This window comes from Dasypus novemcinctus, chromosome 3 (genome assembly GCF_030445035.2).
Source record: "Dasypus novemcinctus isolate mDasNov1 chromosome 3, mDasNov1.1.hap2, whole genome shotgun sequence".
In the NCBI taxonomy this organism is placed as follows: domain Eukaryota; kingdom Metazoa; phylum Chordata; class Mammalia; order Cingulata; family Dasypodidae; genus Dasypus; species Dasypus novemcinctus.
This window is the reverse complement of record NC_080675.1, coordinates 57,120,105-57,139,052: the sequence shown is the minus strand read 5'-3', so window position 1 is coordinate 57,139,052 and position 18,948 is coordinate 57,120,105. Positions and strand designations below refer to the sequence as shown.

Below are 18,948 nucleotides of genomic sequence, written 5' to 3'. Positions count from 1 at the left end.
TAAGCCTTACACATTTAAAATGCTTGACTAAACCACTTTAAGTACAAGATAAACATCAGTTATTCCATAATAGAGAAACATGGGATGCTCACTACTCAAATATGCCTCTGCCTAACCTATGTGACATCTCCCAAAACAATGGGGGGAGACAATCTACAGTCCTCACCACACACAAGCCAGAGTTAGCTGCATTTGAACTGAATTAACAGACTCAAACATTATCCATAAACTACACAAGGAAACACTTGAGACAGTTTTTATTAAATATACAAAAGCAAAATAAATCAAGCAAGCTTTCAGGAGTAAGGTAAGAATTTTTAAGGGCATTTTCTTTGGATGGTGGTACACTACCAATAAAGGTAACTTAGATTTCAACAAACCATGGGCACAGAAAGCCAGCTATATTCTGTGTTTCTCAGCAGTTTTAAAATCTACCTAGTCATCAATCTAAGAAAATTTTCTTTTCCAGAAAATATGAATATGATAGCCAAAGAAATTTAAATATTTAGAAAAAGCATTGTACAAAAAAAATAATGAGAGGTGCGGTTCATTTTTTGAATGTCATGGTGTTCTCTACCTCACTTCCACAATGTGCATTAAGAAAATTAATGTGAATGAAACTTTCATTACTACCCACAGATCAATCACCCTATGTGGTTAATAGTTTTCCAAATCCAGCAGAACAAGCAGCAGTAATTTACTCATTTTATCCATTTAGCTTTAGAATTCTTACTTTTAGTCAAATAAAATTATGACAAGAAAGCTGGTCAACATATCCAGAAATAGAATCATGTTTTTTCTCTCAGCACCAACATGGAATATTAGTTTAGAACCATTCTCTCAGCCCTTTTACTAGTACCAGAGACACATTAGCTGCTGGTCTGTGTGCAGATCAAGAATAGGCTTGAGCAAAAGAGCTTAAAACTATTTGAGAATAAGTTTATTAGTAGTTTCCAAAAAGGATGAATGTGAGTATCTTTCATGAACAATGCTAGGCACAAGGTATCAATATTTTTATCCTTTTCCTCTCTAGAAAGATTTTTAAAATATTTTTGCCATCAGTATTTCTGATTTACAATTATACTGTAACAACTGATTACTGAGAGATGCATACTGTGGATGTTAAATGATGTACGTAAACTCAGTGTATACTTTTAAATACAGATTATTTGAATAGGGTTGATATATCACACTATGCTATAAGCAGACCTAAAGATCAAAGTTCACCCCTGCAAGGAACAGGAGATACAAAGAAGCCACTATTTGTACCCTGGCAATAATATTCAGTGAACACTACTCATAAACATAAACACTACTCATAAACAGAAATGTACAAGGAAACTATTTTGCCAATTTCAAAGAGCAACTAACTATCTTTCTAGAAACATTCGACATATTTTCAAAATATGTTGATTTGGGGACCAGAGAAGAGCTCTATGAGAACAAATAGCATCGGTCCCCAAGGTGAAACACATTAAACAGGCTTTGAAAGAGACACATCCTGCAGACAAATTGCTGCATACTTTGTTACTGTGTGAAAGACCAATGTCTGAGTATTTGAACTTGACTGGTAGGTTCATGGTAAAATCTATATTATAATAATACCATGTCAAAAGTGGGTTGTCTTGGGGAATGGATTTGTCTCAAGCAGTTGAGTGCCTGCTTACCACATCAGATATCCCAGGTTTGGTTCCTGGTGCCTCCGGAAAAAAAACAAAACAAAGCAACCAATTCAGGGAAGCTGATGTGGCTCAGTGGTTGAGCACCAGCTTCACACATACAAGGTCCCAGAGGTTCCATATCTGGCTCCCAATACCTCAAAAAAAATAGTTGTCTGGTCATTTCCTATCACCTCCCCTTACCATGAAAAATGATTCAAACTTCATACAAATTAGCAGTTTATCTATAGCCTGGAACCACACACTCTAGATCCAGGAAAGAGCAGAGGATATCAGATAGTGTGAAAATCATCAAACATCATTGATAAAACTTAGACATGGGTATTCAACTACAATTTCTATCCCTACACATTCTGAGCACTAAAGGAACATAATTGCATGATATAGTATTATTACACAATAGAATAATTGTTAAATATATGTATTGTTATGTGAGATTTCAGATTCAGAATTTGTTGGTATAGAGAAGTAACCACAGTGTGTTACACTAGATGCAATGCCACAGGCACAAATGGGGGGATGGTTTCTGAGCTCTGATAGAGAAGTTAAAGCATATAGTACCTAAATAAACAACTGTAGCGGCTCAGGGAGCAATACGATAAAAACTGGAAAGGATTACATTCTCAGGCTGACTATGCTTCATTTGTACCTGCAAGAATAAACAAAGTAAAGCAAGGGCCACCCAGAACAGATTAATGAGAGGAACAAATAAATTCAGAGGAAGGAAAACAGTGGGTCACTGCCAAATGAAAACATTTGTTTCTGCCTTCTCTTGGTAAGCGATCTAATTTCATAAAACGTTGGAAAAAAGCAAAAGTGGGTAGATATTGTGAGAGCACCCAGGTACTCAATCTTCTGTCAATTACATACCTAAGAACTAAGGACCTAAAATTGCAATAGGTGAACCTCACTGTCAATCATCCTTGAGGATCAACTGAGGATTATATTATCTAATGTTTGAAGACTGAGAAAGTGGCTTCCACAAATGACAAGTAAATTTTCCATTAATCCTAAAGAATATTCTGAACTAGACTATTAAAAGGATGTTTGTGGGAGGCATACTTGGCCCAATGGATAGAGCATCCGCCTGCCTCATGGGAGGTCCGTGGTTCAGGCCCAGGTCCTCCTTGGCCCCTGTGGAGCTGGCCCATTCGCAGTGCTGATGCACGCAGGCAGTGCCCTGCCACAAGGGGGTGTCCCCTGCATGGGGGAGCCCCACGCGCCGGGAGTGTGCCCGGTGGAGAGGGCCGCCCAGCGCGAAGGAAAGTGCAGCCTGCCCAGGGGTGGTACCGCACTCACAGAGAGCTGACACAGGATGATGCAGCGAAGAGAAACACAGATTCCCAGTGCCGCTGATCGGGATGGAGGCGGTCACGGAGGAGTATGCAGCAGGTGGAAGCAGAGAGCAGACAGCTTGGAGGGGGAGGGAGAGAAATAGATAAAAAATAAATCTTAAAAAAAAAAAGGATGTTTGTTAAAACTTAAAAAGGTAAGCAGTGTTTGCTAAGGTACAGCAAGGGTTTCTGACAACATTGACAGGAACCCTAAAATAGCTGACCCAGGAAAACCCATCTGGATTATAGAAAGCTTGACCAGGCAGCTCATGATCAAAAGCACCTGTGAACAAGAAAGGACTGAGGTGTGGGTGCTAATATAATTAGGTGGACTAGGAACTGCTCATATTCAAAAAAGCATGAATCTTCAGTGTCTAGCACAATGCTAAGCACAAAGCAAGTGCTCAATAATTTACTGCATGAACTGATGGTCAGATCCCCCCAGGCATTCTCCAGACTATAAAACACAGGGTTTTTAAAGCATTCCTCATAATGAAATGGTTTCACTCTCCTCACTCTCCTACTTTTACATCCTCTTCTACATATGCACCCACATACCCAATCCCAGAACAGTGACAGCTATTCACCCAAAAGTGGGGAAATGTTATTTCAAAGCACTTTTTCACTACTAGAGAATAAAACAGCATCTAATTCAAGGAGTTCTGACAGTAAAAGGCCCACAAACATCCATAAACTCCCTTGGTCATTATGTGAAATTTCTACTTAGTGGTTTTCTTTCTTTGATCCTTTGTTCAGAAACTTCTGAACCACTTAACTACTTTCAGTTCCTTTAACTTCCTCATGCCAAATGAAGCACAAGGATACTTTTGAAAACATGCAAGCCATAATTTACCTGCCTTACAAGAAGCAGCAAAAACACAAGGAGGTTTACAAATACCTTACTTTAAAACCTGCTTTTTCAAACCAGGAAAAAAGTATTTAAAACATTTTAAGTGCCACAATAATTTTTTAAAGTGGTAAGAAAAATGATGCTGTTACATCAGTGTTTATGAACCTTGTCAATGAAATATAGGTTTCAATGAAATCAATCAATGAAATCACTCTCAAATGGCAACAGAGGGTAATGTACTTGGTCATTTAAAAATCTTCCTTTTCAGATACTAGCATGGCATTTTTAAGAAAAAACTACAATGTAATACTCAACTATTTTTTTTAGAAAATTGTAATATATGTCTTTATTATAGATTAAGCAAGTTTAAGAAATAGCTATTTGTAATCTTTAACACAATGCACTGAAAGTAAGTCTTAATTTCAGAGTTTTATTGTATTGCACTAAAGGAACAGCAGGATGGTTATACAATGTTCTCTCTCATTCAGTTTTGAAAATCTAAGGTACTTGCAAATTCTTAAGAATACTTTTACCACCAGATTAGAACAGTAAGTATAATAACCAATTTTTTAATAAGTAATGTCTTACAAATAAAAACACATTTAAAATAGCTTTAAATGCATTCTTCACAAGTAATTCAGTATATATATTTTATATCATACTCACCTATGCTTAAGAATTAAAGCAAGTATATTACTCTGATGGAAATACGGGAAATCTCTCATTCATGCAACATACAGGGATAATATTCAAGTCAAGGGGAGAAAAATTCCACTCTTATTTTTGTAAATGTATCCATATATAATCATCTACATGATAGACAAGGAAACTCATGATGTTTTCCATAGGTCAGATACACATTTTTCAGTTCATCAGAAGCACCTGATATCTACTAATTTATAAGTAGGTGGCATTTCAATAAAACCAAAATAAGCCCTCAAGTTCCTATAACAAAAGCGTCCAATGGACTAAGGACAGTCAGTAATTAATGCAGTCATTCAGAGGATTATGGCTGTTCCTTAAGGAGTGCAAGTTCAAACCTGTCAACACCAGAGGTAATCATTTTATATTAATTTATACGTAATTCCATTTAAATTCTTTATCTGAGTATAACATATGAAAACAGTCTTTCCACAAGCAAAAAATGTGGAAACATTTAAAAAATAAGGAGTCATTTTTTAAAGTAACTGATCAGATTCCATAGGCTACTCTTGGAAACAGGATCTTGCTGGATAGAATCCCTCCATTTGGTGGCTTTTGCATGCACTTAACTGGATCAATTCTTCTTGTGTTGTTCTAAGAACTCACCAAAACATAGATCATGCTGTAAAGAAGAAAAAGGCTGTTAATTCAAACAATCTTAATTATAAAAGTTAATAGCACCGAAAAGTTGCCTGCTTTATATAGTAATCAAGTTTGTGGTGTTGTACTATCATAGAAAGTAGAAAAACAAATGACAAATTCAAATATGACTTTAATTTGCATTTTTGGATTTTTGCCTAAGGTAAAATTTGGCTTAGTGCATATGCTGTAGTTGTCCCTTATTTCCTTCCCAATTTTAGCAAGAAGAATTTCCTTTCCAATTTTGGTAAGTAGAATGGCACAGCTGAAGGCACACTGGGGAATCAGGGCTTAAAGATGAAATCCAAAACACCACAGTTCTGGAGGTGTGTTTAATATTAGAAGCTAGCATTTCTGGAGGGCTCACTTGGTGCCAGGCCCTCTGCTAGGTCTTTCATGTACATTATACCTCACTTAACACTCAAAGCAATCCTAGGAGGTAGGTACTACTATTATCCTTGTTTCATAGATGGGAATGGTCAAGTAAGGAACTTTCCCGTTAAAGAAAGACTCCAGGCAACGCAGCAAGGCTGAAAAAAGGCTAAAAAAAGGAGGACAAACAAGCAAAATTAAAAGCAGTAACCATTCAATTTAGGCTTAAAAACTGCCAGGAGCAATTCTACATAAACAGTGGTGTACGAAAGTTATAAGGTTATGGTTCAAAAGCTTTTATCTCTAAATGGAAAGACAAAGCAAAGAATCTAACAAATTTGATGGACAATTTTAAAACGGAAATGAATGTCCTAGTGAACATCTACCCACAACTGCCCGTCTACAACTTTTATCATTTATTCATGCATTGATTTTTTTCTTTCTTTCAACAAATATATTTTAAGCATCTACTATGTGCCAGCACTGTTCTATGCATTTGTTACAGAAACTTTAAAAAATGAAAATTAACAAGAAATAAGAATGACATGGAATTTCACTTTTCAGAATCCATTCAGTATCTTTGTTTCTTTTAAGTGACATTTGACTAATATATTCATTTTTCCAGTTATAACCTCAGAAAGCATAAAAATACCTTTTCCTTAAGTTTCAGTCTAATACGTTATTCATTCTTTCTTATCATGGAAACTTGTATGATGTAAAGAGAAATTAAATATAAGGTTATCACATAATACTCAGCAAGTTTTCAAATAAAAAAGAGAGGGAATGGAAGCTTAATTACTACACAATTTCATTTTATACGGTTAATATTTCTTTTGTTTTCCAACTCTCTGTTGAATACATATCAATAAAAGACGAAAAGAGTATATAACTTCAAGAAAAATTCCATTAACTGTGCTTTTCTAGTTTTAACACGCAGCCATTCTACTCCATGTACAGTAAACCTAGAGCAGTGGATCTCAATCATGGGTGATTTTACCCTCCACGAAACATCTGGTAATTCCAGAGACCAGGAAAAGAGGTGCTACTGGTATCCATAGTGAAAGACCCAGGGATGTTATGTTGCTAAACATCCTATAATGCACAATCCCCCAAAATAAAGAATTATCCAGCCCAAAAGTCAATAGTACCTAGAAGGAAAGCTAAAAAACCATAACATGGGACTGTGTAAGATAGTAAAACCTCATGTAAAAGATGAATATGGGTGATATTGCATATATAAGACTGGTTCTACAAAATATAAATACAAATATACTAGAGGGAAGGAAAAAGAATAGCTATGTACAGCAGGGGAAGAATAGAGGGAAACGGACTTTGGCCCAGTGGTTAGGGCGTCCGTCTACCATATGGGAGGTCCGCGGTTCAAACCCCGGGCCTCCTTGACCCGTGTGGAGCTGGCCATGCGCAGTGCTGATGCGGGCAAGGAGTGCCGTGCCACGCAAGGGTGTCCCCCGCGTGGGGGAGCCCCACGCGCAAGGAGTGCGCCCGTGAGGAAAGCCGCCCAGCGTGAAAAGAAAGAGCAGCCTGCCCAGGAATGGCGCCGCCCACACTTCCCGTGCCGCTGACGACAACAGAAGCGGACAAAGAAACAAGACGCAGCAAACAGACACCAAGAACAGACAACCAGGGGAGGGGGGGGAATTAAATAAATAAATAAATCTTTAAAAAAAAAAAAAAAAAAAAAAAAAGAATAGAGAGTAAGAGGTGAGTTTTGTTTGTTTACTATTATTGGAATAATGAAAGTGCTCTAACAATGACTGAAGTGATGAATGCACCGATATGTGATTACATCAAATACTACAGATTGTACACCTTGGACGGCTTTATGCTTTAGTAATATGTATCAATAAAATTGATTTGTTTAAAAAAAAAACAGTCAAAGTACCAAGATTGAGACATTCTGAACTGTGTTTGAGTCCATCACAGTATAAAAGGAGAAAAATCAATAATAACACTGCCACATAAGGTAAGAAATATTCACTTCATTCATTCCATTCGGAGCAGGCAAAGCAGAAAAGAAAGGGCAGCACATACAGTTTATGAAGAATGATAAGGAAAAAAATTAAATACAATTTCAGAAAAGATACCTGCAGTCAAGCAGAAACTTTTTGGCAAACTCACATAGCAGTATGCTTTCACTGCCATCACTTTACTGCAGAGAATAAGAATTGCCCTTCAACTGACTGAATGTGTCTGAAAACTTAGGAAGTAGCATCCCTGGCCAAAGTTTCTGCTTCTATACCTAGTATGTCATCTTGAATGAGTGTGTCTCTGGTGGTGTGTACTGTGCCATTACCAATTACCGCCACTAGAAAGGAAACTGAAGTATTCAGTAGACTTTAAGATGTTAAGACAACCATGCTTACAAACCTTTTCATCAGCAACACAAACTCCTATTTTCATTTTGTTTTTTTTTTAACTTACCCGTACAGGTAGTAAAAAAATGCTAGGAGATAAAAAGCTAATTTGCACCATCCTTCTTTCTGACAATATGCTAGAATATCTGCATTCATGATGGTTGTAGGGTCATAGAGTCCTGGTCCACTCATCACTGGTCTACTCATATACCTGGAATAAACACAGTCTATTAGCCACTCAGAAGGGCAGGAACCCTTCAGGGTGGGAAGGAGGGTTATTCTTCTCAAATGGTATTTGTTACAACGAGAGGTGACCCACATAGGAAAGCAAACTTAGTTCAGGTGGAATTCTTTCCTTTTATCATTTTCATTTTAAAACTGGAGCCTGTGAATGACCAGAACTGGACAGCTGAACAAGTCACATCTGGTCTCCCCTACATTTTCAGGAATCCAACAAAAAATATGAAAAATAACTGGAAGTTATTTTTCTTTTAACTTTCTCTATTGACATAATTTTAGAGTAACAGAAAAGTTGCAAGAACCCTTCACGCCCAGATATGCTCAATGTTAATATTTGCCACACTTGCTTTATCCTTCTTTGTATCTCTACATATGGATATATTTTTTCTGAACTGTTTCAGTCAACTACAGACATGAGGCCACTTTACTCCTAAATACTTCTTCAGTATATATTTCCTAAAATTCAAGAGCAGTGAGATTTTGACATGCCTATTTAAAGCAACAAAAACTAAATCTACTTATACAGATCAGGTGTAACTATTAGAAGAGTGATGAGATATGACTATCTTTTACCAAATTTATTTAAAGTCATAAAATAAACAAGGAAAACAAAGTCAGACAAGCACTGTACATTTTGACTTATATCAAGTTCAAAAATGGGCATAACTAATCCAAGGTGGTAAAGGTCAGTGGTTTCCCTTAGGAGGCATGGACAAAAACTGACTGGGAGGGAGTATAAGGGAGTAAAAATTCATTGAGCTATACATGTCAGACTTCTGCATGTATATAAATTTTACCTCATTTTCTAAAAATCCCTTTCAAAAGAAAGCAAACTCCATAAAAGGTAGTATTAAAACAGCTATTTGTTTATCCACTGAATTTTACAATAAATGCCAACTAATTTTCAGATTTTCATTTAGGCAGCTAGTATATAAGATGAGCACACTGACCATGGTATAATTAAGATTTAATTAAGAAAATTATCATAAGTTTATCTAAATATTACCTCCAAATATGATATGCCAAGAGGGGCATATTGAGACCCAGTGTGAGCCATTCTGCTGCACAAAGAAACATGACACAGAAGAAAGCATGGATGAGGTACTCTGGAAGTACAAGCTGGAAGAAAAACATAAGTCAGTTATCAAAATGCCTTGACAGTAAATCTACTGACAAATGCTAATCTGGAAAGTAGGTGGCAACCAAATTTCCGTAATGAAAAATCACTGTTTTCTTACAGTTATAGATGATGCTGAGTTTTATTTCCATATTTAACTTTTTACCAAAAGCAGGATTACAAGCAAACTGACCAGAGAATCTAGCTTTTACTAAAAGAATAAGCTATGACTTCAAATTTAAAACTCAATTTTCAGAACAACAGGTTTTATAAAGTTACCACCCAGATTGTTCAAATTCAATTATTTACTAATCAACTGGAACACTTTTTCTTTCCACCATTCAACACATGATAAAAATACAAAAATGAGGCATCTGTTCACATGCAACATGATATAAAATAATCTACAAAAAACAAATACCCCTTTAGATTTAACACATTAGTGTTTTTAAGCTTTTAACAGAAACCAGAAATACTACATATACAACAATAGTTAGCAAACCACATCACGTTACCACAAAAGTAATTTTTCAGTGGGAAGCCAATCAGCCAGTAATCTCAGCACAGTCGGGGGGAAAAGTACACTAATGTGCACAAATGCAAATGATGTGCTTTCTGCAAGGTAGGAGGGAAAAGACTGGGTTCTTAATTATGAAATTAGAGTTTTTCCAGGTTTCCAAGCTCCCATTCTTACATGGCCTTTCCATTTAAGACTGCTTTCCAATGAAATGCTACAGACACAGCATTATTTTCAGAATTACTATCAAAACTCAGAACTCAAATCTTTTGATAGTAGGTAGAAGTATTAAGTGAGGATAAAAAAATTTTAACTTAAGGAACATACTTTTTTCTTTTGACTTTTTATAAAATGACCAAGAGTTCAATAATTCTATTCCAAAATAAGCAAAATAATGCATTCTTTTATCTTTCTCATACTAAGGATTTCAGCCTACTGGTTTTTGAAAAATAAAAATACCAAAAGTTTTCACTGCAAGTTTCAGCCAAAGAACCTCCTGCAAGGTCACAATTGCAAAGTCAGTTTCTCAAATAATATAATCATACCACACAATTAAGCCCATATTTAAAACTCCCAAATTACTTTTTCCAATTTAAAACAGTAGGGCAAACTTTTAAAAATGAATACTATTTTAAATGAAATTCCAGTAAAACCAACTAATCTATACCACTAATCAAATATTTTCTACAAACTTAAGCAATATAATAAATAACAAAAGATAAACTCTGCATACCTATACAAAAACCTGTAAATTACATGAACCTCTAAATCAGCAACCATTTAAGATCAAACAATTTGCAGTCCCTAAACAAGAAGACATCCACAGGAAATCTTTGAAATTTAATGGTGAAAACCAGTACAAACCAAGAAAAATATGCATTTTGTTAGGAATTATACTAGAACCACTACTTATAATACAAATTAAAATACATGATTTTTCTTTAAAATACAAGAAGCCTATCTCAGCCCTCTAAAGCCAACTGATATCTAACAATATGTATTAGTAATCAGGGTGTCATTCTAAATTTACATACAGAGGTATAGGGAAAGAATGATTTTTGAAAGCATGGTCATCACTGCTCTTGAACAAAATACTTTAATAATAGTGATATTAAACAGCATCTGCAATTTTACCAATTCAATATAAAACAAACATCACACACCCTGCCTCCCCTCAAAAAAAAAAAAATGTTTATTAGGCATCTCTCATGAAAAAAGTCTTCTGTAATCTTTCTTTTAAAGATGAGATTTCCCAAGTGGCACAAAAAGTATTCCATTTAGGAACCAAGATTCACATAAAAGCTAGTATCCAGAAAAAAATCTCATGCAAACATGGCTGAAATGATTTAAACATGCAAATCATAATATTATTTTGTTAAAGTTCACATTTTTTAAAAATGGTATTTGTCTTCCCCCATACTTTGGCAGAATTGTCAAAACAAGTTTAAAATAGGGAAAACTGTCAGATGCACTTTTATTAAGCCAATTATCGGCACCCTACCCAAAATACAACTTGTGCTGGTATAAAAACTTCTTGCCAAACCTACTGCATACATTTCTTCTAAGTAAGAATATTAAGTAAAGCCAGAAATCACACATTACATGTTAAAATGAAGTTAGTCCCTCTTTAATTCACAGCAAATTAGGAATATTTAAGAGCTTGAGTTTCAAAAACTAGGCTGCCTGGGTTCAAATTCCAGCTTCACCTTAACTAAGTGTCCTTGAGCAAAGTTTTTAAACTCTCTAAACCTCAATTTTCCTCTCCTACACAAGAGAATAAAAGTATATCTACTTCATAGGATTGCCATGAGAAGTGCACAGAGCCTGGCACCCAAGAAAACCCTCAAATGATTTCAACTATCATTAATCATCGTTAGGCTATTTGAAGCAATGAAAACCCAAAGAAGACAATACTATTAACAAACAGCTGCCAAAGGAGAAATTTCAGTTTATTAATTTCTTGGTTAACAATTAGTTTCAATTTTTAAGGTTAGGACGTTTTTACAATGAACATGTTATTTCCAATGAGAACGCAGATTCATCGTCTATAATTTGTTTCTTAAAGCAAAGAACAAGTTGTACATTATTACTTTTAATTTTATCTATCACAAACATCTTATGGTAATAGTTTCCTGACGACAAACTGAAATCTATACCATCAATCATATTTATCTGGGAAACAATGATAAAGTAGCAAACGTTATAGAAGCTCTTCCATAAAATGCCTCTAGCATACAAGGGCAATATAGTTTTATGGAACTAACATATACAACACAAGTTCTCATGTTCACTAAGTGATCTTTTTGAAAAAATGCATTACTGTATGCTATTTCTTAAACACGTACCCGCTGCTTCCTTTACAAATGACCTTTGACTTTCTGACCAATGAGGCAAAATCAAACCTGTGAGCTAAATGAGTACACTAAATGAAGTAAAAAAATACGTACAACCACTAAGTACAATGGAGCCACATAATAACTAAATCCTTCACAGCAGAGAACTTAGTATAAGACAGGTCTGTTTTAGAAATTTTAAAGTGGATATATATACTAGAAATAACTTTGTAGACATTTGTATACAAATTATTATCTACAAAATCCAGGCAGCATAAGTCCAAAGGACAACAATTATTACAAGACTCCAGAGCCTAAAAAGAGCTATCTCAGAAACACTGGCCAAATGACTAAATTAATTCCAAGATATACATAACAAGAGATAAAACTAGATATGGTAGTTAAGCCCATACTAAAATTTCACTTGCACACTACCTTACAATAAATCACAATCCTAGAATAATCTCACTGTCTTTTAAAGTCATTTTATTTTAAACAACATTGCACCAATAATATAATCTAGAAGCGCCCATGGCTATAACATCAAAAAAGGCATACGCATATAACAGCTTTCCCTACTAGGCTGGGCCAGCAAGCAAACATTTACAGAAAACAAGAAAATTCATGAAATCATAAACCTCAACAGGCATATATGAACAAGCACACTGAACAAAACATTACATATACAAATGCCCTAACCCTCCCCATGAAAATGAACGTAGCATTAAAACATTAAACTAAAAAGCAGTACACACCTTTAATGCAATTTTGACTCTTTTAATCTTTTTGACCTTTTCAACTGTCTTTGGCCGACAATGTAAAAAGCAGATTGGAAGAATGTTAGTATGACAGCTGACAAGATCACCAGCAGATTAATAGTCAGTATAGTCAAGCATGACAGGAAAAAAAATTTTTTTTTAATTCTGCCTACTTCAAAAAGTACAAATACATGATGCTACTGAGAATATTGGCCATTTTCAAATTACATCAAGTCAAAAGCAAAAATTGTTTAAAAATCTAAAGATAAATCTTATAACTTACAGGGTTCAGGGTATTACACTGGTCTATAGGATTCTTGTAATCAGTCTTCAGTTCATCAAATGCTATAATCTAAAATAAAATTAATAGTTAGGATCTCTCACTTTAATTAAAAAAATCAACAAACCTGACACATCATCAGATAATTACTGAATAACATTAACAAACACAAAAGTGCACCAACATTACATGTATCAATTTACAGTAAACTCAATTTATGCTAAAAAACAAAAAAAGGAATCAGATTCAAGGGAGCTGAAAAACTTTTATTTCATCACTAAAATGAACTGACATCATTGTGATAAATATTTTGGATTTTCAACTTTCCCAATGCCTCACTTCAAGTTATTTTCTCTATCTGAAATTATTCCCCGCCTCCCCTCCCCCCACTACACACAACTATTTGGCAAACTCCTCTTTACTCTACAAAACCCCTTTCCTAGGTGAACTCCTTTCCATAGATTCTCCTGCTTCCCTTGGGAAGAAATAATTGCACCCTTGCCTACATCTCCACCCAGCACAAGGCTTTAAAATGCTGCCAACACGGCATTTCTCACTCTGGAGCAGAGTATTTATGCACAGGGTTGTTTTCCCTACTAGACTGAGCGCCTCACAGAGAAGGACTATGTTTGACACAGTGCTCAGGGTGGACATTAGAGACAGACTCATACACTTCAATTTGTTTCCACCTGTGCACAAATACCTCTTTAAGTATGTTTGGAAATGCAATAAATGGCCTCAAAAGAGAGGAATGCTGAAGGATTCTCAAGTTTCATGGCCAGCACCGTCACATTGTCATGCAGTTCCCTCACAGGACACATGCACCCGGCTGAGAAGCTGGGTGGGGCTCAAATCCAGCCCATGCACCTGGGGCCAAGCCAAGCACCCTGCATGAGACTGCCTCTGCCTTTGGTCACTAGGCCTGCCCTCAGGGGCTGTGTCCATTCAGGAGGGAGTTTTTCTAATGCTTCTGCCCCAAGAGGCATCTTTTCCTAATTCACACAAAGGCACCACAGAACCAACAGCCACCCTGTGAGGCCACCGTAAGTGATCAACCTGATCTCCTTTTGGTGTTCCACACCTATCACATGCTGGTCTTCCCATGTGGTCATCAAACTACAGACTGAAGAAGGGTAAGCCTGGGTAAGGCCAGCTTCTTATGGTGAGAGTTATAGATGTGGCAAGGGGGAAAATATCATTCATTTAAAATAAATGGCAAGAATGCTTTCGCCCACACTCTGAAGGGAGAAGTGGCTTTAACTAAACACAGAACTTACAAGTCAAAATGAACTAAAAATCCAAATATGGACTACATATCACTTTGGGGTGTTAACCTACATGTCAGAATACAAAGTCAATAGCACCAAGTGTATATGAAAACCATTTTAGTTCCTGTCCCTGGTCACTAAGGGAACAGAGAACCTAACCAAGGCTTCCCCGGGTGAGTTAGCAGTAGTATCTTTCTATGTGAGACACTGTTACTCAATATTATCAACAATCAATAAGTGGAGTAAAGTATTTCTAGCTTTTAATATGCTGGTTTATTTCCCTATTAAAATTCTTAGCTTCATGAAAAGGAAAGAAGAAAACTAGTCCTAGGGTAGCACATATAAATGTTAAAAATAAAAAATTTCTTTTTACTTATGGACACTTATTAGTCAGCTACCTGACATTAGCTGCAATATAGTCCAAATCCATTTTAATAATAAAGAACAAAACGAGAACAATAATTACAAATACAATTTTCTGTCTATAAGAAGATCCAAGTTAACAGTCGAGTATAAAACCTATCTTTTACAACTAACCATTCTTTGATGGGACAGTTTCCTCAGGTGCCTTCAAGGGATCTTTTAATAACAATGTTGATGAATGGGTTTCTGTTTTGTGAGTGCTCTAAGCTAGTTTTCAAACGCTTCTGGAAAGATTCTAAAATTAGTGGTTTGCAGCTAGAGAAGGTTTTCACAAAATTTTCTGCATAAATATGAAACTAATAAAAAAGAAAAAGTTGCTGTGCAACCCCCAAGGGGGACCTCCTTTCACCCTAAATCTCTAAAGATGCCAAACTACACAATTCAGGATACATCAATTTTGATACATGTTTTTGGGAATAACTTTTGCATTTTTAGCTTTCAAAAAATTCTGTACTCCCAACTTTTATTCTCCATAGAGCATCAAGCATATACATGAATTAAGACTACACTGACTGATGTGACCATCAGCATAAAACATCCTTCATATGATTAATTTAATCAGGATTTTTACAATTTATACTTAAAATTTCCACAAGGCTTCTGAAAGACATTTAAACTACCTAAGAAATTAAACTTAAGGTTATGTGGATAATAGAAAAATTAAAACTATTTAGGACTCAATTCAGTAATACTCTGAACCACTAAAAAAAATCCCTAAGCATAAAAGCACTCCACTGATTAGTGAAGTACAAAAGAATTTTTTTTTTGGTTAATTCTAAACTAGGGCTTAAAATTATCTACTTTGCTCAGACATACATTCATTTCAAAGCAGAAACTAAATTATCCACTTTTAAAAGTAGAAACACAACCTGTATTCAAAACTGGAAAAGAAAAAAATAAATAAATAAATAAAGCCATCACACAGCTCTCTCCTACGAATTCCCACCATCCCAGAAAACAAGGAGCAGTCAATCAAGCAGAGAGTGACTTAAAGCCACATCTACACATTTTCAAAGCTGGAAGGGAGCCACCTATTTCAGTTTCATCAGAAGCTTACTGAGGCAGGGATGGTTTGCATCGCAAATTATTTCCTTTATTGTTCTTCGACCAAAGAAGAGCCTAAAGAAGCTGGGCATCCTTCCTACTGGTTCCTATTGACAAGCATTTAGTTGTGACACAGTTAACAGCCTACATAAGCATTCTTCTATTATACAAGCAGTCAGGTTCTAAGATAATTATAAATATAATCACATTCTTTAAGAAAAGGGAATGGATTTGTGATACTGCTCTACTTATGAGACTTTTTTTGCACAAGACACTGTGTTGCCTTTCGAATTACTCTGCCCTTTGTGTGTTCCAAAAACAAATCCTTGTTGTAGGCATGATGAAATCTGATTCAAAATTTACATCAGAAAAAAAAATTTACATCAGAGTGAAAATGCCCAACAATTCAAATTAAGACCAATATCCCAAAGAGTACTGCAATATGGGTAATACGAAAGCAAATAAGATAAGTTTTTAATGAATGTTGATTTCCACAGAGCTCTCTCGAGGCTTCTAATTTTGTGCCAGAGAAACAGGAATCCCTAAAAATCTCTTGTAGATTTATGTCACAGGGAGCTTATTACTTGTTCTTTACAAGAAACAGTAAGGATTTGCTTCTATTGTGCAGCATGATGGGAACAATATAAATAAAAGTGGCCTAGAGTAGCTTAAGGTTTCTGACATTAGCAAAAGCAAATTAAAACTCCCTCTACTAAATCATGTTACCCAGAATAGAGATGGCTTGGAAGACTGTCTCTTGAGAAACTCTGACGGTCAAAGTATAATTTAGAGGGAAAGCTCGGAGATGCAGTAAACAAAGTAATCAATCCAACCTGCATCAAAGTTCACCCGGAAAAGGGAATCCGAAAAATGGTGATTCTACCCTAAAAGCACACAAGTGCTGAAAAAGAGTTGAAAATTCATCAAAAGTAGGATTTTCCTATTTCAGTTTGGCCATACTTCTGCGGAAACCAAAAAAGAAAGGCAATCTGTATTAAATAATTAAAAATTCGGAAAACTTCATTCACGCTAAGTACGTCTACGGTCTCTACGCGCCCTTGACATCCTCCCCGGGGATGCAGGGCCGTCTGCCCGCCGAAGGTCCGAGGCGCTGCCCGGCCGGGCCCGTCTGGACCGCGGCCGCCCCACCCAGCCGGGAAGGAGTAGCGGTGCGCGGGGCCTGCGCCGGCGCACGGCGGACACATGTGGCGACTGCACGTTCCGTGTCCTCCGGGCGCACCCCAGTCCGTGGACCCAGGGCGCACAGACCCTCCCCCGCGCGGCCGGCGCCGCCCGGGCCCGGCCCCATCCCCCGGCGCACGACCTCAGGGGCCTTCAGCGAGCCGGGGACGAGAAGAGGCTGCTCAGCCGCCTCGCCCTGCTACCCCCGGCCCCGGCTACTCACGTGCCAGATGGCGAAAAAGATAAGTGCGGCGGTGAGCAGCAGCGCTAGCATATAGCAGAAGGCCGCGAACGTGAACGCCATGGCCGGGGAGGAGCAGCCGCAGCGCCTGTGGCAGCGGAGAAAGGCGGCGCAGGGCCCTCTGGGTAAAACCATTCACTTCCCCCGGCCACAGCCACGACCGCCGCCGCCGCCGCAGCTGCCGCCGCCGCGGCGCCAAGCCCTCTCAGGACGCCTGCGCACCAGCCAGGGTCCGCCGGCGCCCTCTGATGGCCGGAGTCTGAGTTGCACTTACATCGTCCTCCCGGTTGAATTTTTCTTGTCTTTCCAGTTTATTCTTTGAACAAATATTTATTTAATGAGTGCCTAATTTATTCCAAGCACTGTGCTTCTCCCTTGAATTACAAAAAAGAATACGATAATAAATGTTCTCTAAGAACTAGGAGAGTGCCAGAAACAACCTAAATCAATACAGTATTACAACACGGTAAGCAGATGCCTAAGAGATGTTATGAAAGGTCAGGGAATGGCAATTCAGTCCCGGTCATTTCATTTGACCAGACAGCTTTCTGCAGTACACGAACTACCCAACTGCGCACGATGACCCTGATTAGAGAAGTGTGAGACTGGGGGCAGGGAGCCCCAGCAATGTTTTGGGCAAAAGGTGAACTAGAGCTGTGGAAGCTGGGTTAAAAAGATGTGAGCATTGGGAAGCGGACTTGGCCCAGTGGATAGGGCGTCCGTCTACCACATGGAAGGTCAGCAGTTCAAACCCAGAGTCTCCTTAGGGTGTGGAGCTGACCCATGCACAGTGCTGATGCGTTCAAGGAGTGCCCTGCCACGCAGGGGTGTCCCCCACGTAGGGGAGCTCCACGCACAAGGAGTGCGCCCCATAAGGAGAGCTGCCCAGCGCGAAAGAAAGTGCAGCCTGCCCAAGAATGGCTCCACACACACGGAGACCTGACATCAGCAAGATGACGCAACAAAAAGAGACACAGATTCCCATGCTGCTGAGAACAACAGAAGTGGACAAAGAAGAAGACGCAGCAAATAGACACAGAGAACAGAGAACCGGGGCGGGGTGGGGAGATAAATAAATGAATAAATAAATCTTAAAAAAAAAAGGAGTGAGCATATTTGATATTATTATATTTAGGTGATAGGCTTGGTAGGACTTAAGCGATAGGATGCAATGGTGAGAGAAAGGAAAGAATCAAAGACGACTTATTCAGTACTATAGGACACAGAAGCATAGCAAAATGCAATATTGGTCCAAAAAAACTCACTATCTAATGAGAGTCAGTTGCAGCTTCCCAGGCTCAGGATAAACAGAATTTGAAGGCAATTGTTCAAGCCCAACCATGAGATCCAGACCCCTTCTTCCAAATGAATTTCATCTGCACCTTGGGAAGTGATGTTTCACCACCAGAAACCTCGAGATTCTACCTTTTGGCAACAAGTTTTTCTTCCGTTTCACCTAAAATCTTTTCCCTGCCTGGTAGCTATGCTCAGCACTTATTTCACAGAATAGAATTGTATCCCGAAGACCTGTCCAGGAAGTGGCTATCCACATCTCGACTGAGGAGGTAGAGGGAATTGCTAAGAAGAATTTTTT

At 37.6% G+C, this 18,948-nt stretch overlaps 1 protein-coding gene across 1 annotated transcript; it reads right to left on the bottom strand.

Annotated features, from left to right (window-relative positions):
* Positions 1-240: 240 nt before the first annotated feature.
* CNIH1 (cornichon family member 1) lies at positions 241-17,600 on the bottom strand. The gene is made up of 5 exons (XM_004449317.5): positions 17,337-17,600; positions 13,200-13,268; positions 9,198-9,310; positions 8,019-8,162; positions 241-5,187 (listed from the first exon to the last, which is right to left on the bottom strand). Exons 1-5 carry the CDS (start codon positions 17,487-17,489, stop codon positions 5,160-5,162), a joined length of 507 nt encoding a protein of 168 aa, XP_004449374.1. The 5' UTR covers positions 17,490-17,600; the 3' UTR covers positions 241-5,159.
* Positions 17,601-18,948: the final 1,348 nt, after the last annotated feature.